We start from the raw sequence: 22968 nt of genomic DNA, 5'->3' as shown, positions 1-22968 counted from the left end.
GGATCTAAGGGACAATGTGCTAGCAGGCTTCATGGAAAGCAATGCAGGGACAGAAAGCAAGAGAGAAGGACAACGTCCCAGCGATAATTATAAGCAGTTATTACTAAAGCATCCTAGGTTAAGTGGCTGACTGAGGGAGGGCTTTGCATAAACGCACTGGCATGCCAGTTGCACACATCAGAAAGGGAGCTCTGACAAAACGAGCACAGGAACACGCCTCCCTTTTGGCAATCTGCCGAGCCCACAAATGTACATTTTTGTGGTCCACGTGTGTACCTGGAGGGAGGAGGATTGTGTTCCATGCTGCCTGAATCAGCTGCCTACGGAGCATGGGTATAAATCCCTCTGGGTCACCTTGGACACTCTGCTGAAGTGCAAAAGGAAATCCCACTCTTAGGAGACTTCCTCCACTAGGAGTTTGGTCTGCAGCCCCTCACTTCTGCCTTTCCCCTTGCCAAACATCACTACTTCTCCTCGACCCCCATGACTGGAACCCTCGGGATCTGCTCTGCTTTTGATTCTCTCTTGAAATGTGCTGCCATCTCTGCCCTTCTTTAAAGACTAAACTGACACCCACTGAAAGAAATGCTCCCCTTGGAATGGCCCCTGCCCCACACTCATCTACACTGTCCTCTTTCAGCCTCCCCCTCCCCTTCAGAGTGTTGGTGCATTTTTAGCCATCTTTACACCAACAAATAGACAGCTAGAAAAGCAGCTGGAAACTAGGGGAGGCAGCACCTTGGGACCCTGTAGGCCCTTCCATGCCTCCACCTATGGCCCATAGAGCAGCTTGGGAATGAACCAAGGGTTAATTTTATTCACCCATCTGAACACAAAACCACCTCTTCCCAACAGCTGGTTGGCATGCTGGCTGCCCTGAGTGAAGTGCTCTGGGCTTGGCAGGGCCGCCGGCATCCCAGAAAGTGAATGGGTGGAGGGGACCTTGCATTGACTTTTGACATTAAGTGCTTTGCTTAAGAGAGGGGAGGTGTGCCATGATCCGCCAATCTCCCACCTTCCCCAGAGGGGAACTGGCACACAAGCTTTTCTGGAAGACGTGGCCTGGATCTCCCAGGGAGAGGTTGCACAGCAGGTGGCAGCTTTCAGTCAGCTAGAGATACATTCACAGTGGTAGCTACTGTGGGTGCTGGGATACTCACAATGGACTTTGGACTCTCAGAAATGGGCTTGAACCACTGAAGCCCATTGAAGTCAATGGAAAGACACACTGACTTTGACTGATGAGCTTTGGATCAGTCCCAATATAGTTCACATTTTTTCCAGCCTCACAATGTCAATCCAGTTTTGCAAAAGCCACCTATGGAATATGTTTTTCCACTCAATTATCATCACTTAGGAGCTAAAAATGGCCTAGTAGTCACTTGAAATGCTTTGAATTTGGGGGGCAAACCCCACAATTTTTAAATTAATAAATTTCAGTTCCAAAGAATCACATCAGAAGTTATGCCAAGCTGTATGTTTTGGTGCCAAAACGGCCAATCTTGCACATATAAAAAGCCCTGGAAAGGGTTATAGTTGAGGTTATGTAATGGGCCCAAAAGAAATTGCAAATATCTGTTTGCAACACTTTATGAAAAAAGAATTGTTTGATTTCCCCACAACGACCTCATTATACTTAGGTTGATCTGGTGTGAGGAAGCAAACACTGAGAGCAACAAAGAGGGCCAAGTTAGAGCCTCATCCTGCTGCCTTTCACCTCCCACAATGCAAACAGAAGGCCTGCAGCACCTCTGATGGGCCCCGAGGGGTGCATTCTGCACACCTACGTTTTCAAAGTCTTGCCCTTTGTTTTTCTAGTTATCCAAATCCTGAAGCCCTTATTCACATGAGCAGCTGTACTGACTTCAATGAGATTGTTCACAGTAGGAAGTACTATGCGAAGTGAAGTGGTTACAGGATTGGGCCCTTGACGCTTACCCGCACCCCTGTGATGTAGACAAGTTGTATGGATGCTTGTCAAGCACTCTGAGACCCTCACACAAGAGGCATTAAGGAAATGCAGTTTATTGACTACTTCAGTCCCAGTTAAGTTCAGTCCCACTAGTAAGAACGGTGCCAGGACAGATTCCAGGTTTGTCACCACCGCCCCAGGCTAAAAGTGACTTGGAGGGATTGAAATTAGGGAAGTTTGCCATAATCACATGGCCAGTAACTGGGAGCAGAGGGTTAACAAGTACAGGAGACCCAACCCCTTATGCACTGAGTCACCCTGAGAGTCTCAACTTTCTTTATATCAAGGAGAGCTTTGCAAGGCCAAATACCGACTTGGAATTAATTACAGATGGAGACTGACAGATGTTTCATTGACTCTTTAGTAATTATCTTTGGGTTTGTTTTTTTAATATAACCCAAATAGCTGTCAGAGGTCTTCAGCCTCCGCTGTGCCTCCAAGTGTATTAAGTACTGGATTTATTTACTGCCAAGCTATCACCCATCAGAAGTGTCAAACCAATTAACTCTTGGGTTTCTGCTTAATCTTAATATTATGAACTCGACTGATTCAGGCAGATCACTGACCCCATGCCATGCCCTGTGATGCAAGGTGTAGCAGGGATGGGTGCTGCTTTAAATCCTGTATTGCTGGCAAGGAGCAGCCACCTCAAACAATTTATTTTGCTTTAAGAAGCCCTAGCAACGAATCTCTCTTTATCGCAAGCCTAGAAACCCGAAGCACCAGAATGAGCTGTTCCAAAGTTGAGCAAAATAACACTGGACAGAATTAAAGCTTCAGGTTCACGATCAGTGATGTTCGCAAGGAATTTTCCATTTGAAAAAAAGGTTATTAAATCCCGCCAAGCTGGCCATGGGGAGCAGACATTTGTTTAACTTTGTCAGAGGAAACTATGGCATTTGAAACTAGCAGGTGATTGGATAAAGTTAGTTATGGGACAGACTTTGCAGCAGCACACATTCAAATGGCTGATAAGGTGTCACTAAACTACAATCAGGATTCACTGGGACAATGCAGGCCTTTGCAAACTGCATTTGTTGGGAACCGCTGTAGCAGTGCATTGCGGGGCAAACACATTCAGAAGTTTATCTGATGGCCCAGAAATTTTCTCTCTCAGCCTCTAGAAACGGACTACGGTATATAGTACTAAAAATTAGTGGTTCCAATGAGTCAGTCTAGTGCTACAATATCTATGCTCCAGAATACATGTAAGAGCCAAAACTGCGGCAGATTTTAAAATCCCCCATATATTTCAATGGAGCTACAGCAGGATTGGCCCAGTGTCTGCAGGCTTTATGAAATGTTTGATGATACCAGTCTCAGAGGCCAATTCCTGGTGTGGATGAAAAATACTTGTCAAGAAATGAACCACCATGTAAACCTTAAAATCCACACATCACTCATCTGCACTTCTATCATCCTTGTCTTCCCCAGCTTCTGTGTCTGTCCTCTCCTCCTGTTCTTACCTTTAAACCACAAGCATTTCAAGGCATGGACCCAAGCTGAGATTTTCAAAGCCATCTAGGGGTTTAGACACAGTTCCCATTGGAATGAGTGCGAGTTATGCCTCCAAATCCTATGTGTCCTTAAAGAGTTCAGCCTCACAGTCTTTCACTGTTTGATAGAGATCCACGTGCATTTATGGCATTGCATAAATACAAATAATAGAGATGGACCAAAACTGATTTTTTCAGCCAGGCTCTATCATCCTCTTTAAAAAAAAACTGTGATGATTTAGATAAAACTGGATTTGATCTGAATCACCTCTGGCTTTGGGGATTACAAAATCAAAACCAAAACATGACCTCCACAGTTCATCATTTAACCAGCAGCTTCCCCTCAGTGTAGACTGAGACGCTCTCAGTGGGATATCCCTGGAAGTGGTGTTGTCCACAACTATTTATTAATGGCTTCGAGAAAGCAGTAACTAAGAAGCTGTTGACCAGACAAAACTATTTAGAGTAGTGCACACTAAGGAGGATTTTGAGAAGGTGCAGCTAAACAAATTCAAATATTGCATATTTTATACTATACATAACAACAGTGGGACTCCCTCCCTTTCCGTACTGTTTGGTTTTTATCATTTCACCCTAAGGAAGGCCCAGCAGAGATTAAAAGCCACAGAAAACTCCCCATGGTATCTGAAAATATGGATACGGCCTCCCAATGAATATAGATCAAGCTCTTTCCTCTCCTCTCTCAAAGGGCCTGGTGCTGTGTGTGGGTTTCTTCTTGGACCATACTGTACCGGGCACATGGTGCTCTTCAACACTGAGCTATTCAGGGCAGAGAAACTATCTTTTTGGTACACTTCACCTAATACCACAGCCGAGCACACAGCCCTGTGCCAACTGACCCTTCCCCCATACTACTGTACAAAGCCCCCCAAGATCCTATCCCCACGCAGCTTCATCATAGCACCTGCCTACTTCACATCCTGCAGACTAATGCATAGCCCCCACTCTTCGGTTTATTACCCCCACCATGTAACTGCAGCATAACCACCCCCAAGACAAAACACTCCTTCCCGCTGCAGTTGCACAGCTCCCTCCTCCCCCATTCACTGCCCAGCCTCAAGTTCCCCTCTTCACATCCCCATCCCGCTGCTGCCCAGCCCTCCCCCATTTACAGCCCCCACTACCCACCCCTCCCTTTAACACCTCTCACCCCCCCATCCCAGCACTGCCCACCCGTTCCCCATTCACACCCCATCCTGACGCTGCACCCCCCACTACCCACCCCTCCCCATTCCCCCATCCCACCACTGCCCAGCCCCCCCATTTACAGCCCCCACTACCCAGCCCTCCCGTTAACAACCTCATCCCCATCCCAACACTGCCCACCCATACCCCATTCACACCCTCAACCTGATGCTACACCCCCACTATCCATCCCTCCCCATTCCCCATCCCACCACTGCCCAGCCCCATTTACAGCCCCACTATCCAGCCCTCCCTTTAACACCCCTCCTTCGACCCCATCCCAACACTGCCCACCCGTACCCCATTCACACCCCATCCTGACACTGCCCAGCCCTCCCCATCCCAGCACTGCGCACCGCCCCATTCACATCCCAGCACTGCGCACCCTCCCCATTCACCCTCCCAGCACTGCACACCCCCCATTCATACCCCATCCCATCTCATCCCTGCGCACCCTCCCCATTCACCCCTCCCATCACTGCGCACCTCCCCATTCACCCCCATCACTGCACCCTCCCCATTCACCCCCCAGCACTGCGCACCCCTCCCCATTCACCCTCCCAGCACTGCGCACCCCGTCCCTCCCCATGCCGCTCTGCAGCCACCGCCAGCCGCGCCCGCGCCGGAGGGCGGATTAAGGGCCCCCGCAGGCCGGAGCCGGCCGCTGTTACATAAGGGTTACGTAAGGGGCTGTTGCGCCCCGGCTCTTATCCCAGCCGCCGCCGCTGCATTGTCCGCGCGCAGCGCCCGGGCCCCAGCAGCGCGGCCCGGGGGGAGCTCGGCGGCAGCAGCCGCGGCCTCTCAGCGCCCCGCCCGCTGAGCCCCGCAGCAGCGCCTCCGCCCCGTGCCCGGCCGCGGCCCCAGGCCCGGCCGCGCGCGCTTTACACGGGCAGGCAGGGAGACAGGTAAATGAGCGATTCCTCGCGCCCCCTCCCCTGGGTGCATAATGGACTCTCCCAACTCCCGGAAGCCAGCGATGGAGTGTTTACACTTCGGGGGACAAACCATTCTAAACGGGGGGGGACCCAGGCAATGGATTGGGAGCTGAGCCAACGGTAACGCTTGGCAAGGCTAGTAATGCCCCACTAGGATTTTTAGTTGGCGTTTGTCGAGCTGCCCGTGGAACCAACGGCTCCTGTTTGTCTTGGAGGCGTTTGGGGTGGGCGACCTCTTTCTTTCCTCCCTCTCCCCCCAGAATGGTTCGGCCTCAACCTCCTCGGCAGCCGCTATTGGCTCAACCCTTAAAGGGGCAGGCAGGGCGCGCTTTTCTGTCCTCCGACTGAGTCCCACGCCCCCCATCTCCCTGCCTGTCGGGCTTGTGTCGTTCGCAGGCTCCGGTTCCCGGAGGCGGCCTATGCTCCCCGCGCCCCGGGCGGCGGGATGAGGAGTGGGGGTCCCGGGCGGCAGCAGCCAGAGCCCCACGCGGCGGAGCAGCCATGGAAACGGCCGCGGCGGACGGCGGCCGCCGAGGGACACAAAGGCCCGCGGCCGAGCGGAGGCGGCGGCCGGAGCGGGAGCGGGGCCCGGCGCTGAGGGGCCCCATGGAGCCGGCGGCGGGCGGCGGGGCCGGGGCGCCGCGCTACAGCCTGGTGGCCGAGATCGGGCGCGGCTCCTACGGGGTGGTGTACGAGGCCGTGTCGGGCCGCAGCGGCGCCCGCCTGGCCGTCAAGCGGATCCGCTGCGACGCGCCCGAGAACGTGGAGCTGGCGCTGGCCGAGTTCTGGGCCCTGACCAGCCTGCGGCGCCGCCACCCCAACGTGGTGCGCTTCGAGGAGTGCGTGCTGCAGCGCGACGGGCTGGGCCAGCGCATGAGCCACGGCAACAAGCAGAGCCAGCTGTACCTGCGCCTGGTGGAGACCTCCCTGAAAGGTACCGACCCCCCAGCGACCCCCCCAGCCCTGGGACCCCAAACCCCCTCAGCGACCCCCTGGGACCCCCCCTCAGCGACCCCCCCTGTATAAACCCCCCCAGCTGTACCTGCGCCTGGTGGAGACCTCCCTGAAAGGTACCGACCCCCCCGGCCCTGGGACCCCAAACCCCCTCAGCGACCCCCGGGGCACCCCCCTCAGCGACCCCCCCTTTATAACCCTCCCAGCTGTACCTGCGCCTGGTGGAGACCTCCTGAAAGGTACCGACCCCCAGCGACCCCCGCCCTGGGACCCCAAACCCCTCAGCGACCCCCTGTATAAACCCCCAGCTGTACCTGCGCCTGGTGGAGACCTCCTGAAAGGTACCGACCCCCAGCAACCCCCAGCCCTGGGACCCCAAACCCCTCAGCGACCCCTGGGACCCCCTGTATAACCCCCAGCTGTACCTGCGCCTGGTGGAGACCTCCCTGAAAGGTACCAACCCCCAGTGACCCCCAGCCCTGGGACCCCAACCCCCTCAGCGACCCCTGGGACCCCCTCAGCGACCCCCTGTATAAACCCCCAGCTGTACCTGCGCCTGGTGGAGACCTCCTGAAAGGTACCGAGCCCCCGCCCTGGGACCCCAAACCCCCTCAGCGACCCCCTGGGACCCCCCCGTATAACCCCCCCCCCCAGCTGTACCTGCGCCTGGTGGAGACCTCCCTGAAAGGTACCAACCCCCCCAGCCCTGGGACCCCAAACCCCCTCAGCACCCCCTCAGCGACCCCCTGTATAAACCCCCAGCTGTACCTGCGCCTGGTGGAGACCTCCTGAAAGGTACCGACCCCCAGCGACCCCCGGCCCTGGGACCCCAAACCCCTTCAGCGACCCCCGGGCCCCCTCAGCGACCCCTGTATAACCCCCAGCTGTACCTGCGCCTGGTGGAGACCTCCTGAAAGGTACCGACCCCCAGCCCTGGGACCCCAAACCCCCTCAGCGAGCCCCTGGGACTCTCCTCAGCGACCCCCTGTATAGCCCCAGCTGTACCTGCGCCTGGTGGAGACCTCCTGAAAGGTACCGACCCCCAGCGACCCCAGCCCGGGACCCCAAACCCCTCAGCTCAGCGACCCCCTGTATAAACCCCCAGCTGTACCTGCGCCTGGTGGAGACCTTCCTGAAAGGAGACCGACCCCAGCGACCCCGCCAGCCCTGGGACCCCAAACGCCCTCAGCGACCCCGTATAACCCCTGGGACCCCCTCAGCGACCCCGTATACTCCCCTAGCTGTACCTGCACCTGGTGGAGGCCTCCTGAAAGGTACCGACCCCAGCCCTGGGACCCCGACCCCCGTATAACCCCAGCGACCTGCCCCAGCCCTGGGACCCCAAACCCCTCAGCGACCCCGTATAACCCCAGCCCTGGAACCCCCTCAGCGACCCCCTGTATACTCCCCTAGCTGTACCTGCGCCTGGTGGGGACCTCCCTAAAAGGTACCCACCCCCCCAGCCCAGGGACCCCAAACCCCCTCAGCGACCCCCTGTATAACCCCCAGCTGTACCTGCGCCTGGTGGAGACCTCCTGAAAGGTACCAGACCCCAACCCCTCTGGGACACCCCCGTATACCCACCCAGCCTTGGGACCCCTTCAGCGACCCCCTTATATCCCCCCAGCTATACCTGCCCCTGGTGGAGACCTCCCTGAAAGGTACTGACCCCCAAACCCTCTCAGTGACTCCCCCATATACCCCCAGCTCTGGGACCCCCTCAGTGATCCTCCCATATACCCCCTCAGCTGTACCTGCGCCTGGTGGAGACCTCCCTAAAGGCACAGTCCCCTGGGCCCCAGCCCTGGGCCCCTCACACCCCCCTCAGCGACCCCTCCTGTATAACTCCCCCCAGCTGTACCTGCACCTGGTGGAGACCTCCCTGAAAGGTACTGGACCTCCCCCCGCAGCTCTGGTACTCCCAAAGCCCCCTCAGCGAGCACAGCCCCCCACCTCCACCCCACATAACCCGCCGTCAGCTGTACCTATGTCTGGTGGAGACCTCCCTGAAAGATATCATCCCTCCCCCATAGACACCCCCAAACCCCCCTCAACAACCCCTCCATATAACTCCACCTCAGCCACAGCCAGCTGTACTTACGCCTGGTGGAGACCTCCTGAAAGGTACCCCAACCATGGCGCCCCAAACCCCGCTCAGCGACACCCCCAGTATAACCCCTCTTAGCTACAGCCACAGCCTGCTCTACCTGTGCCTGGTGGAGACCTCCCTAAAAGATACCAGGACCCCCACAACAACCCCACATGGTGACCCTATAGCCCTGAAACTCCATGTGCCCCCACAGCCCTATCAGATCCCCATACCCCCCCACAGCAACCTCTGCACCTCCTAAAGCCCTGGGAGCTCCTATACACCCCACACAGTGACTCCCAGTCACCCGCTCTGCAACATGCAGAGCTAGCTCAACTTGAGCCTGGTGGAGACCTCCCTGAGCGTTACTGGGACTCGCCCACAGGACCTGTACACAGTCCTGGCACCCTTGTAGTTCCCTTCCCCGGACCCTTCATAATACCCACCCATACAGCAACAAGCTGTCCGCTTTACCTGCACCTGGTGGAGATATCCCTGAGAAGTATTGCTCCCCCCCCCCCCCATCTCCTATATACCGGGTATCCTCAGAGGGATCCTCCATAAACCCCCTCACGCAGCAGCAAGCAGAGACCGCTCTACCTGTATCTGGTATAGGGTCCCCCTCCCCCAACCTCTTCCCCCCCCGTACAATTTCAGCCAGGGGCCTTCCATAACCCGTATATTTCCACTCAGCATAAGGAAGACCTGTTCTACTTGTGCCACACCTCTGGGTCCCACTATATGCCCCCACCCCCAGTGAAGGAGGGAGGCTCCCATACCTCTCATAGGGATTCCTTCTCATACACCCAGCAACAGGCAGTCAACTATGCATGTTCCTCAGGGAGAACTTTCTGAAAGATAATTAGAAACCTACACATGGGTACCACCCTTGAGGGTCCTGCCCCTCCTCCAGTGGGACCCACCTCATTTGTAATAAGCAGAGCCAGCCTTATCTGAGTCTGGAGACCTGGCAGAAAGGTCGTGGGGGCTCCTCTCGGGGCCCTCGTACAGTCCCTGTCGTGGAGTCCTTCCCTGGAAATTGGGGGAAAGAGGTTCCCCAAGACAATATTCTTCCCTGAAAGATTCCGGTATGTTCTCCCCTACCCTAGAAACTCCCTCAGGCAGAGAGGTCCAGAAGCCACCCCCTCTCCCTCAGACCTTCCCTCCCTTCATGGCAACAAGTGGAGCCTATTGTATAGGAAAGTAAAAGATTCTGCTGCAGGAAGCTGTAAATTGGGGAGACTACCCTGGGACCCCCATCCCCTTCCTATCCTGAGGGAGCGACATGCACTGCATTGCAACAATCAATGCCAGCTTGAACCTGCAATTGGTGAATTTCTCCCTCAAAGCTACTGCACCTCCCCATCCCTAGCCTGTCATCACAGACCTGTCAGTAAGCTTGAGTTCTGTTATTTGCTAGGTGAAGAACCCTGTATGCTCCAAAATGCATCGGTTCACCCCCCCAAAAAAACCTCAATAGCTTGCAGCTCAGCGACCTCCAAGGCTATGTAACTTACACTGATAGGTGCTTTGAAGTAGGTACACAGGTGGGGGAGATATCACCAAAAGCTTCGGTACCTCAGTTCCCCCTTCCCCGGTCACCCAAGGCACCTGTGCTTGGTCATGCCCCTCCTGTTCCCCGCTACCAGCAGTGTTCAGGCCCATGTGCCAGCGCTTAGAATCCCTGCCGTGCCGTTCTGCGTGACCTCCGCCCGGCTATTTACAGGCATGCACAGATGTTGTGCCAACGTGCCGCAGTTCAGGATGTGGGGATTAACTCGTGCTCCTCATTTTGGATGAGTCTCAAGTAACAGACCACTAGACTGTAGGGTTCAAATTCTTTCGCAGAGTGAATGTCGTTTATGATCCGAAATACATTATTCGGCATCTCAGCAATATACAGCTGAAGCTGAGCACCTGGCTTGGAGATCCATTAGCCTCAGTTGAGGGACCACTGAGAGGGAAGTACACACATCGACAAAGTCACAGCCTTCATACATACACATGTTCAGGGCTCATGTTCGACCACGTGCCCTATGGGCTGTTCCAGCCAATGGTGTCTATGTACAGAACTAGCTTGCAAGAGAGACACTGAGCATAGATAGCTGACGTGCTAGTAAGCACTGCCCTAACATGCTACAGACTGGCGGCACAGCAGCCTGGACTCCGTGCCGTGGCTCTCAAAATACGTCTCCAGTGTCCATGACTATACAGCCTGCACACTGGTTACAACACAGCAGTGCATAGCCTGTTAGTTTCAGATGCCACCAGCTTATACCAGTGACTGTGGCCATCTCTTTTCAGTGCAGTGTGCTAGCCATATCTGTTTGGCATATGAATCTTAACAGCTAACGAGTGTATTTTAAGATTACATCTAATTTCAACAATGGCGAAAGGGACACCAGTTCGATAGCTGTTAAATTTGCTCAGTGATTTGACTAAATTAAGTCACTTTGAAATGCTGAGGTTCCAATAGATGTTTCAGGGGAATGTCACTGCAGCAATGAAGGGGTTAGTGCATGTTATCCATCCTACAGCACCTAGACTGGAATGCAGTGTCCTTGAATTCAGTGGGACTTTATGTAAACACTCAGACAAGTTCTGAGACTGATCCAGGATGTAAATCAGTTGTCTTTTCTTTTAGTCTCCCTTTGCTGCCTGCTCTGTGTGTAAAAACTAGGGTGACCAGATGTCCTGATTTTATAGGGACAGTCCTGATTTTTGGATCTTTTTCTTATATGGGCTCCTATTACCCCCCCCCCATCCCGATTTTTCACATTTGCTGTCTGGTCACCCTAGTAAAAACCCAGAGGCAGAAGGAGACTGTTCCCAGTAATTTTCTCTATGCTAAGTTCAAAAACTGCTGAGGAAAACTAACTAGAACTCAGTCCTTCTATGCACCCTTCAGAGACAAAAAAGGGAAGGACCCCAGCAATGGGGGTAGGGGGAGAGAGGAGAGTGGCCAACAAATCACCCCAAAAACCATAGAGTGCAAATAGAGAGGGCAAAGATCAAGGGGAGGATGAAGGCAAATGCAGGAATAGAAGGGGGCTGGTGTCCGTGTTGCTTTTCCCATGAAACCTACTGCAAGGTGCCTGCTCTTGCTGCCGTTGGTGTGTAGCATTCCCGCATAAGTCAAAATAGGAGACTGGATCATTAGCAGAATTTCAAATGCTAAATTCCTACCCAAGGACAATGTTCTATCCTGCATGTATAGGATTCCTATGAATAGTCTCCATGTAGTTTATGGTCCCACACAAATCGTAACCTGGTCCTCTCCACACGAGTGCCAACGAGCACCCTCTTCAAAACTCCGCTACATGCAGTCTTCAGACCTGCCGCCACAGTTGTGTGAGTGTGCATATGCAACCTGAGTTTAACATTAGTTGTCACTTATTGCAACTATTGGGCCAGAATCTCTGCTTTGGTTCCAGCTGACTTGCGCTGTCTCAATAGCATAAAACCGCTTGAAAGCAGCCCTGAAGGATCAGTAGAGGATTGGCCCAGATATAGGGGAGGTCATTGCCGTTGCCAGTTCTATGCCACTCACTCCCTGGTGTGTGAGTAAGGGGACATGCCAGAGGGGAGGGCTGAGGAGAGCCTATGGGATCACTGCAACCAGCATAACCCAAAGCATACTAAGGACTTTCCTAAATTACGCTGAAGGTCATTTTGGTCCCCATCTGGCCCAGGCTCAGGGGTGCAAAGAGCTGCTTTTTTCCCAGCTCTAATCACGCCTATTGTCTAAACTTATCATTGTTCTTGGTCACTTAATTTCACTTTCAGAAATTCCATTTTAGCTACTTTGTCAGCTCTTTAAATGGAGGCTCTTTGTTCTGACAGCAGAAAGGTGATTTAACAAATTAAAATACTTTCTATACCCCAGAAAATAAGTAAGGGAATAAATAGTGCTCCTGGCCTAGACCTGGTAGGTCAGTTACTCGCCCTGTACTTGGCCTATTACTGTTGGTGCAGCTGTCTTGACACGAGCGCTTGGCTTGTGGGAGTCCAGGGGCAGAGAATGTGCTTCAAAACTCAACACTCCTCACTTTGCTCTTAAAAACTGAAGGCTTTTTCTTCATTGCTAAGCCACTATTTCAGCCGGTTGGAAACTGGCTTTGTGAGTGAGCTTGGCCACCACCACCGCACAGGTCACACTTGTAGAAAGGTGCCATCACCGCCACTAGAATCGGAATGCTTTTGCATTCCCACATGTGCCCTATAGCCTGGTACCACCTGCCCTCCTACTTCTGTATGACATGCACACAAGGGGTGGGACGTTGCTGTTATAAGCAGAGTCCATACGTCCTCATGCACAGAATACACAACTCATAGAACAGCTGTTCAGAGTTATTACCAGAACAGGAATAGCCATCCCACCCAAACTCTTCCTGCGGGGGGCTGGAGCAGCACTGACTGAAGGGTATACACAAACCCTTGTGTCTTAAGGAGGTGTTGTCGGGTTTTAATTAAGCTGAGTTAATAAAATTATAAACTGTAAGTGCACGTAACTGTTTTCACTGTGCAAACGTTTTTGTTCCCAAGACCAGTAGTTCTGTCTTTGGTTTTCCATTCTGTCATGTCCTTTTCCCACTCTCTCACCAAGGGCGGCTCAGACAGTAGATGCTGTTTTCCTGTTCTGAGTTTTCATCTCCAGAAACAAATAACCCTTCCTTCCCCAAATAGACTGTTTGCCACAGAGACTCTAGCCTGGAGGGATTCCCTCTTTACAGTACTCTGATTAGGGAGCCTTGATTTGGCCACCAGCACCCCACTTTCTGATGGCTTGTTTAAAGCTGGGGTTCTCAATGTTTTTCTTTCTGAGCCCCTCCCCCCCCCAATGCTATAAAAACTCTACAGCCCACCCGTGCCATAACAACTGTTTCTCTGCATATAAAAGCCAGGGCCAGCATTGGCAGGGTAGGAAGCAGGGCAGTTGCCCAGGGCCTCATACCACAGGTGGTCCCTCAGAACTAAATTGCTCAGACTTCAGGTTCAGCTCCAGGTGACAGGGCTGTAGCTTTCTGTCCTGAGCTCCAGTGACTCTGATGGTGGCCCTGTTTGGTGGACCCCCTGAAACCTTCTTGCGGCCCCAAGGGGGCCTTGGACCCTGGTTGAGAACTGCTAGTTTAAAGGCTCTCCCTCCCACTCCTCCCTATGATCTAACTTTCATCAGTCACATAGGACAGGGAGGTGCAGCCAGATTCTCCTTTTCTAATTTCCATGGCAGTAGTCATGGTTACAGACTGTTTATGCAAATAACCAATATTTCTCTCCACCTACCCATACCAATCACTGGCCATTAAAGAGCTGATGTCTTGGCTTGTTTGGTGTTCTTTGGCTTTATCAGCCATTGGAAATCCTAGTTTCTTTCCCACGCGTTCTCTGGAGTCTGTGCTAGAATGTTTATTTGCTGGAGGGTGGAGTCATTTAACACATGTTAACTTTTCAACTCTGCCCATGTGATTTAATAGAAAAAGTAGAGGCAATCAAGTTGAGTACTCTGGGTTTATGGTGAAATGTAATTCTCAACATTTTATGAGGAAATACTCCAGTTGCACTAACAGCTTCTGTCTGTATAACCAAAGTCAACTTCCATCTTCTCTCCTGCATCATGTGAGTTCACTATATTCAGGAAGTGCTATTTGCTAGAAGGCAAACAGTTCAAGATTCCTCCCCTCCCTGCTGGGAATACGGCTGTAGGCACAGATATCATCCCAAATAATCTCTAATGGTAATCAGCAGGCATTGCACTGGTATAACTATATATACATGAGGCTTTTACCAATATACACCTATGTTAGCAAAAAACCATACCCCTTACGAGGAGTCCAGTGGCACCTTAGACTAACAGATTTATTTGGGCATAAGCTGAAGAAGTGTTTTTTTACCCACGAAAGCTCATGCCCAAATAAATCTGTTAGTCTTTAAGGTGCCACCAGACTCCTCGTTGTTTCTGTGGATACAGACTAACGCAGCTACCCCTCTGATACTTACCAATGGAGTTTTCCCAGTAAAACTTAAGAGTAGGACAGCCCTTAGTGGTGCCAGTCACCACAGCGGAAGAAACCCTATAGGAGAGCAAGCTCGATTCTCTTCTGATTCCTATATCGGCAGCAAGGCCGAGAATTCAACTGCAGAATCTTATTGGTGGTAAATGCAGAAGCTGAAGAACATAGCTTGGTTTTCAGATTCCAGGTGGAGCCTGCAGGACTGACAGTAAAACTGTTCACTTGCAATCTGAGCTCTGTAGAAACTACGGAGGATGGGTCCATGTTTACCTTTCCTCAGAGCCACTTATAGAACAACTTTTAAAGCAAACCAGCCTTTAAGCTGCTGTCTAGGGTACGGTTGTGACTGTGATAGGAAGTGAAAAAATATTCTATAGCCCCCTCATTCCACAGGACACCAAAGCAGTTAAACTATAGAGATGAGGGCGTCAGTCAGCCAGTCTGCATAACTTACAGATGACACACTTAGCAGTAGTGATCACCAGCATGTCCTCGTGAGGGCGGCTCTGGCTAGACTCATCAGGACTTTCCGCTGCATTTTTGTCCTTACCGTTGCTAACCTCTTGCTGTGTCTGCCATTACCATGCCTCTTTCTTTCTTTTGTAAGGTGAGAGAATCTTGGGCTATGCTGAGGAGCCCTGTTATCTCTGGTTCGTCATGGAGTTCTGCGAAGGGGGAGATCTGAATCAGTACGTGCTCTCGCGGCGACCGGACCCGGCCACTAACAAGAGTTTCATGCTACAGCTAACCAGCGCAATTGCCTTCCTGCACAAGAACCATATTGTGCACAGAGACCTGAAGCCAGACAACATCTTGATCACCGAGAAGTCTGGCACCCCGGTTCTCAAGGTGGCAGACTTCGGACTCAGCAAGGTCTGTGCTGGCCTGACGGCTCGGGGCAAGGAAGGTGGGAATGATAACAAAAATGTGAATGTGAACAAGTACTGGCTGTCTTCAGCCTGCGGCTCTGACTTCTACATGGCCCCTGAGGTCTGGGAGGGACACTACACAGCCAAGGCAGACATCTTTGCCCTGGGCATCATCATCTGGGCCATGATTGAGAGGATAACTTTCATCGATGCAGAGACCAAGAAAGAGCTACTGGGGACCTACATCAAGCAGGGCACAGAGATTGTGCCTGTTGGGGAAGCACTGCTAGAAAACCCAAAGATGGAGTTGCATATCCCCCAGAAACGCAGGACTTCCATGTCTGAGGGAATCAAGCAACTCTTGAAAGACATGTTAGCTGCTAACCCACAGGACCGACCTGATGCCTTTGAGCTTGAAACCAGAATGGACCAGGTTACATGTGCTGCTTAAATTCAGGGCAAAGCATTAGTGCGTTTTGCAATTGGGTAAGTGTTCTACAGTTTTTCTGTAACTCTTTTCTCCACCTATTGCACTATCCCACGTATTGGCTGTACTGGGTAATGGCACAGTGGTGCCTTTTATATTCTTAGAGCTATTTATCCACTGACTCATGTAAGAACTACTTCCTGAGGCTTTCAACCACCTTTATTTAAACAAGAAAATCATAAAAAGGAGATGGGAAAACAGAACTAGCAGCAGCCCCGTCTAATGTTCTCCAAACCCTGTGTTGGAAACGTGTCTAACACAAGTCTCAGTTGCCTGAGAGGACCCCTACCACACTCACTCACTGACCGAGCTGGCTAGTGTGTGGTGAGGCAAGGGACCACTCAAACAACTGGGACAGAAACTTTCCTGCTGGCTCATTCCCTGTGCACTGACCAATAAGAGGGAGGGATCCTGCAGGGGAAGAATAGTATCCTTGTATCATGTGTACACGAGGGGACAGAAGGCTTCACTGGCAGCCTTGTCCATAACGAGTGCTTCCCTTTGCAGCCTTAATGTTCTCTTAAGTGTGGTTTTTGCATGTAATATAGCAATTTTCTTCTGTTTATACAAAAATGAAGCTCATCGCTGTGCTCAGACACCACTTGAGGTGACCTACAGAGGCCTTCCCATGAGAAGGTGCCATATTCTACTCACTAGCTATCTTTTGGATGCAATACAGTTTTGCTCAGCTACTTCATCCTCCTCTGCTTAATGGTTGCAATCAGGCTGAGCTTAGTTTAGACAGTCCTGAAGCTGGAAGAGTGGACATCAGATCTCCTGGGCTCTGCGTACCCATTCCCACCCCAATGTAATGTACTGGACTGATAACACCCCTCTTGAATTTGAAGAAGTAAAACAGCTGTACAAACTGCTTAGGAATACACTGGGCAAAGTGACAGGTGAGTTTTCAACATGCACAGTCCTGCTTCACCTAGAAGGAATGTAATTGGTCTTGTTTCATTTTTACTTCCCAGTACTAACTAAGGGAGTTCCTCTGAGTGTGAAACATACTTGTGCAATGCCAGGCACGTGTTCCTGTATTTGGCACGGTTGGGTGATATAAGCATTCACAGGCAGAAAGTTTACAGAATTGTTGTATTTTAACAGATTGCTCCCAGCTCAGTTTAAATGGAACCACTTTCCTTCTAGGCTCAGTTCCCTAAACCACATCTAGGAACTCCAAAGTTCAAGGAGGAAGTGAAGCTCTCATTTGCTTTTGCCACTGCTGTATTCAGAACCTAAAGGACTCCAGTAGCCAAAAGCCTAGTCTGTCAGAGCTGGAGAACTGGGGAATGGGGTTACATTGAGCTGGTGTCCTCAGTAACTGGGAAGTATTTATTTGTGGCAAAGCCACTTAGAAACAGAAGCAGTTACTAGGAGCTCCCCCAGCCAAAGAACCAGGATGAAACTGGAAAATTGCAGATCTGGGAGATGAAAGTAAAACTTGCCTTTGGAGAACCTTGGTCTGTCACAAGCTCCTGCAGTGCTCTCTGTATAATGCTGATCAGGAGAGATCTGGGACACTTCATTAGTGGGGAAAATGACTAAACGGCAACTTAGCCCACCTGTTCTGCTGGCTGTGGCCAGGAGACTGAGGAGCTCAGACTCAAATTAGATATTAAAGGAAATTACAAGTTGGAGCTGCCTTGGCACATGTCACTGTTTCCCGCCCCTCATGGTGAAGTTGTGCAACATGTGGTAAGATCAACCCGTAGAGTAGAGACAGGCCTCTGCGGTAATACGCAGGTACAACAGGATGAATTAAGGACACTGTGGCAGCCTTGGCTCCTAATTTCCTCGCTGCTGTTGATGTGCCTTGACCTGGAGTGAGCATTCTAGAGATTCTGTACTAAAGATGTGCTCTCCGTCCCCTTTCTCTAGTCACCAGTCTGGAATGTGCCCAGACAAGTAGGTTATTTGGGGCATTTCTTGCCAGCATCAATTAATCAGCAGCTGCTTTTCTCAGCTGAAGAGCTGCTGTGAGAAACTAATTTTTTGGGGGGGTAAGAATCTGACTTTACCAGGAAAGCAAAGACGCCCTTAGTTGAGACTTGGCTCTAGATACTCGCCCTCTAGTACCATGTATGTGATAAAAGGTCCATCGCAGTGAGTGACTGAACGGTGGGGCTGCTTTAGGGCACAGGCTGGTGGATCGTTGGCTGTGTATAATGCAGGTTCCTGATGGGGTTGGGGTAGGGGGTGAAGAATGAATAAGCAGAATTGTGAACCCTTGAAATGGACTTGAGTGATAACTGATCCATCCTTGTGCTGGTGTGACTAGGTGCTACTGGAACAGCAAACTTCACCTCTTGGTTTGAAGGGAAGAGGTGGATGTTTTCCTCCCGGTGGGGGGTTGGGGATATGCTATTTTTAAAGCACCCAGCATCATGCATCATGTTTTGCCTCTGCTGTTGCCATCTGTGATCACTCATGCTCTGCTAACACAATGCTGCTGAGTTATGTAACAAGCCAGTGCCCTCTGGGGAAAATCCATTCTGCACATATCTGCAGAATAGTAAATGCAGGGATAATAAACAGAGAGAGGACAGTCCTACCCTGCAGCTGTTTATGTAAGACCCTAGCTGCCTGTTCAGATTCCCCCCTTCCCTATCCATGGATGGAGCCAGCAGTTCATCTTCACCAAATGTTTCCTTTCGTGACCTAGCTGCAGCGGAGGTGGTTACCACTCATGTAACTAAATTGAATGTACCATAGTGGCCATGCTTTGCTTGTCCCCAGTAGCTGAGCTGAGTGCCAGCGATATGTTCATTGTAGATTTGGCGCATCATGTTACACGAGGGGGAAGAATTTCACTGGTTCCTTCACTGTGCAGCAGTGCTCTTACACGCATGGCTTTTTAAACAGCATTCACACCTTCAAATCCACAACAGATCCCTGCCATTGTTGCTGAGCTTTAGTGTAACATTCCCAACGCTTAGGTCTGAAACTGCCTGAGAAGTTCAGAATGAACAAATCAGTGCCTGAGGTCAGCATTAATGCCCCACCACTTGAGCATTTAACCACAAGTCAGTTCCCACAGCAAGTGTAACTTTGACCCTTATGAACCTTGTATCGTGAATTGCTGTATGTGCCATTCAGAACAAGGCCTCTCATTTCTGTTTGAGGAGTTAAATGGCAAGAGACTTCAGACATTAACTAAAGTTCATGTCCTAGCTTAGCCAGCATGCAATGCTGCCAGCCAGAGCTTGCCCATTCTTGGTATCGCACTGGCCACTTCTGGCTTCTCAAGGTCCAAGGGGGCTCATGTCTCTACACTTATGCTACAAATATTGCAGATTTTATATTTAACCAATATTTATGGTTTCCTGCTGTTCTGCTGAAGCCAGCCAGGACCAGTGAGCTGGAGACGGTGAAGGTGATCTTCCTGCTGGTTTTCCCAGCCTGGCTGAGTATCCCAGAGCTGTCTGTCCCATGTGATTACTCAGACTGTCCCAGTTGTTGCTCCTGACTCCACACACTCTGAGATTTACTCTGTAAGAGGAGCAGGCATTCCCTGCAGTGTTTGTGTGCATATTTCACTGACATAAAAGGATTTTTTTTCCCCTCCTCATTTGAGTAGACACAAGGGGTAAGACTTTCACAGGACCCCAGCTTCTGGAGGGTGCTGTCACTGTTACCTAAGATCTTATGCACAATTTATACAACCTTTCCCTTTCGAGGTATGTGATACAGAAGTCATTCTAGTACAACCAGAAACTGAGCTGTTTGATCCTGGTGGGTGACCTCAGGTTAATCCCTTGATTCCTGTAGGTGTTTAGCATTGTTACTGCACCTGCATTACACATTAGCAAGTACTTAACCTCTCCATGCCTCAAGGGGGAGGCTGACTGTAAGCATGGAAGTGGTTGGATAATATTACTTGTAAGTAACCATCAGCATTAATGTGGATTCCATCTGGTGGGTCTGATTCTGCCCTTGTAATTTTGCCATGTTCCTTGGTGCAGAGCAACACCAAAGGGGCAGAAGCAGCCCAGCCAGTTCCTTTGTGGCTAGAGACGCACAGGATTTCCTTCCTCGTTCACTCTGCAGTTATCAGCCTGCTCTGTATTCCGGTGAACGAATGCACTGCTTGATCACAGACAGTGGCATCAGTTCCCCCTTTTCCCAGCTGTGCACTGCGTTCTAATGTTGTGGCATATGTACGCGGCGGGCTTCCCTCTCCCGGTGTTAACTGTGGCAGCAAACCACCCCTTCTGGTTACAGGTTAGGCAAGTTATTTATATTTGGACATCAGTTTAGTATTGGACATAGCTTCCTGACTGTGTAAATAGTTAACTAGGGCACTGTGGCGGGGAGGATTTGTCCAGAGATCTTACTCTGCTCAGGTAAGTGGTGGTGTGGGGACGAGCACACAAAAGTAAGATCTCATTGATTTTGGTTGGTTTCTCATCACAGTGGTTCTAGTAACCTTAACTATAGAAATAAGCAGATCAGAAGATGAGTAAAGGCAACATCTCTCCTGTGCGGTTCTGATAGCTGAGACTTTGGTCCCCTTAGAGTGATCTTGCATAACTACCTTCCAGAAGCTATAAACACCCTGATTAATGCTCTCCTGAAACTTCTTCAAGAGCTGCTGCTCTTTGCGAATGGAAAGTTACTTTAGAACCGTTGTGGTGGGGTTGGAGGGCTGTACAGAACAGCCAGCACTGGGTATTACACAACTCCCACATGTCCAGACAGTTTCAGGTTGCCAGGTAGTGCCCTGAGCCCTTCCAGAAGGGGGAGAGTGGCTACACTTAACCCTCAGGAAACAGGAAATATAGAGCTAAAAACACCCCCTACACTCTGACCCTTGCCCTCTGAGTGATGCCGTAATATTCCCCTAACACACCTGCTGGTGCCCTGCCATTGCAGCTAGTGTAGAACACGCAGGGAATGGGCCACGTGAGCACTAGAGGACTTGGGCTGTGGCTACACTTAGCACTTCAAAGCGCTGCCGCGGCAGTGCTTTGAAGCGCTAAGTGTAGTCAAAGCGCCAGCGCTGGGAGAAAGCTCTCCCAGCGCTGTCCGTACTCCACCTCCCTGTGGGGAATAACGGACAGCGCTGGGAGCGCGGCTCCCAGCGCTGGGGCTTTGACTACACTGGCGCTTTGCAGCGCCGCAATTTGCAGTGCTGGAGAGGGTGTGTTTTCACACCCTGCTGCAGCGCTGCAAATTTGTAAGTGTAGCCAAGCCCTAAGTCTAACACCTTCCCTGTGCTACAGCAAAACTTGTGTTTAGCTGAGATGTACTGGACAAGAGCTGCCTACACCACACTCACTCTGCCTGCTCCACAGCAACAACCCCATTTTACAAGCCCTTCGCCCTCCCGGACCGCGTTCCATCCAGCGTTATGCTTTCACTTGGCAATCGTTAAACCCGCAGTTCACTCCTGTCCCATCTCACTGCTGACAATCCCCGTGGCAAGACGACCGTCTGCAGCACTGAAACGAGACCTTGCATCCCTAAAGATACTCGGACACTTCTGTCCTTGGCTCACACAGGTGGTGAGCAGGGAGAGGGTCTCAGACTCCCTAGATCACCCCATCACAACACAGCTCCGTCAGGCTGCTCTAGCAATCCCTCCACCATTCAGTAGGGCTATATCAGCACAGTGAATGCAGCAGAAGTGCATGCAGATAACTTCCAGTGGCTGTTGTCAGCTCCAGAGGGGCAGAGTTAAGGTTGCAGTGCTGTTTATCTTAACAGTATATCCTGGTTTTCAGAGGTCTTCGTGTAGCCCCTCTCCACATTAGGGAAGGGAATGAGGCACCCTGGGGTAACCTGAACCCTGGCTTAAACCCTTAGTCATTGAATGGTTCTTTTTTAAAAAGTTTCTCAGCACCCAGCTCTTCTCCCTGCACTGCCTCAGGCTCCTCAGCTATTATTAGCCTGGCCACAGGATGCACTGGCTGGGCGTTGGTACCTTCACTGCCTCTGTATCATCTGCAGTGACTGCCTGTCCAGCACTGCCCTCCCCACGGAGAGGTGGGCGTCAGCACGGGACCCCCAGGTAGAGGAGCTGGGCAGAGCATGCAGTTAAGGGGGACGTCTTTTGGAGGGAAGGACAGAAATTGGAGGAGGGCCATAGGGGAGGCTTGGTCTACTGGTTAGCAGCTGAGACATAGGAGACCTGGATTTAATTCCCTGCTCTGCAACAGACTTCCTGTATGGCCATAGACCACATCTAGTCTCTGGCTTTCAGTTCTCCATCTGTAAAACAGAACAACAGCACTGGCCCGAGGAGAACTGAGGGTAGATACAGTAATGGCTGTGAGGTGCTACAGTAATGGGGGCCATGCAAGTACCTATAAGGGGAGGTTTTTTGGGGGGGTTCATGTGGAGCCCCCCCACATCTTCCCCCACATAGTTCTGACCCTCCCTCCTTTCCATCCCACTCTTGCACTGTTCCAGCACCCAGGATGACTGGGCCCAGGGCCTCCCACGTGGGCATCCTAACTACTGAACTGCAGTTATTCCCTCTCTCCGGCCCAGTGACTATCATAGTCCAGAGACAGCCATTCCCATTCTCTCTCTAGTCCAGGGGTTAGGGCACCCAAATGGGAGGTGGGGAATCCTGGGCCCAGTCCCCCTGCTCTAACCACTCTCATTATCTACCCAGAGTGCAATAGCTTCTACAGGAGAGACTGGGGGAGCCCCACATCAGAATATCCCATAGCTCAAGGGCTAGCGAACTCTCCCGAGAGGTGGGAAACTCTTGTTCTTTCTGAAGTGAGCCTGACTCTCACCACCACCTCCTCGTCCAGCCGGATTTCGAAGGGGACCTACTCTGGTAGATGGCCTCTGAGCACGTGACTTAGGCAGTTGAATGCCTGTTGTCTTGTAATTCATGCATCACTCTGGGACTCAGGCAGGAAATAGGTGTCTAGTCACCAGGGGGAGGCATCCGTGCGTGTGCTCAGAGGCAGAAACACAGGCACTTAGGGAA

The 22968-nt window shown here is 51.5% G+C and overlaps 2 protein-coding genes across 11 annotated transcripts in view; one reads left to right on the top strand and one right to left on the bottom strand.

Moving 5' to 3' along the window:
* Window positions 1-22968, bottom strand: part of PDYN (prodynorphin) — a 98659-nt gene that overhangs the window by 25710 nt on the left and 49981 nt on the right. The window contains exon 1 of one of the 9 annotated variants that reach the window (XM_039498508.1): window positions 277-539. The exons of the other annotated variants lie outside the window; for them this stretch is intronic. The gene's annotated coding sequence lies outside the window, so the exon portion shown is untranslated. Of the gene's footprint in view, window positions 1-276; window positions 540-22968 lie in introns of those variants that run through there. 9 annotated transcript variants of the gene reach the window in all.
* The window catches only part of STK35 (serine/threonine kinase 35), a 32478-nt gene continuing 14960 nt past the window's right edge, over window positions 5451-22968 (top strand). The window contains exons 1-3 of one of the 2 annotated variants that reach the window (XM_039498496.1): window positions 5451-5579; window positions 6006-6543; window positions 15271-16018. In XM_039498496.1, coding sequence (XP_039354430.1) covers window positions 6111-6543; window positions 15271-15983 — 1146 coding nt within the window. In that variant the 5' untranslated portion in view covers window positions 5451-5579; window positions 6006-6110 and the 3' untranslated portion in view covers window positions 15984-16018. Of the gene's footprint in view, window positions 5580-5605; window positions 6544-15270; window positions 16019-22968 lie in introns of those variants that run through there. The other variant, XM_039498497.1, reaches the window with a different exon arrangement.

Source organism: Mauremys reevesii, linkage group 13 (assembly GCF_016161935.1).
Source record: "Mauremys reevesii isolate NIE-2019 linkage group 13, ASM1616193v1, whole genome shotgun sequence".
NCBI lineage: Eukaryota > Metazoa > Chordata > Testudines > Geoemydidae > Mauremys > Mauremys reevesii.
This window is presented reverse-complemented; position numbering and strand designations above follow the sequence as displayed.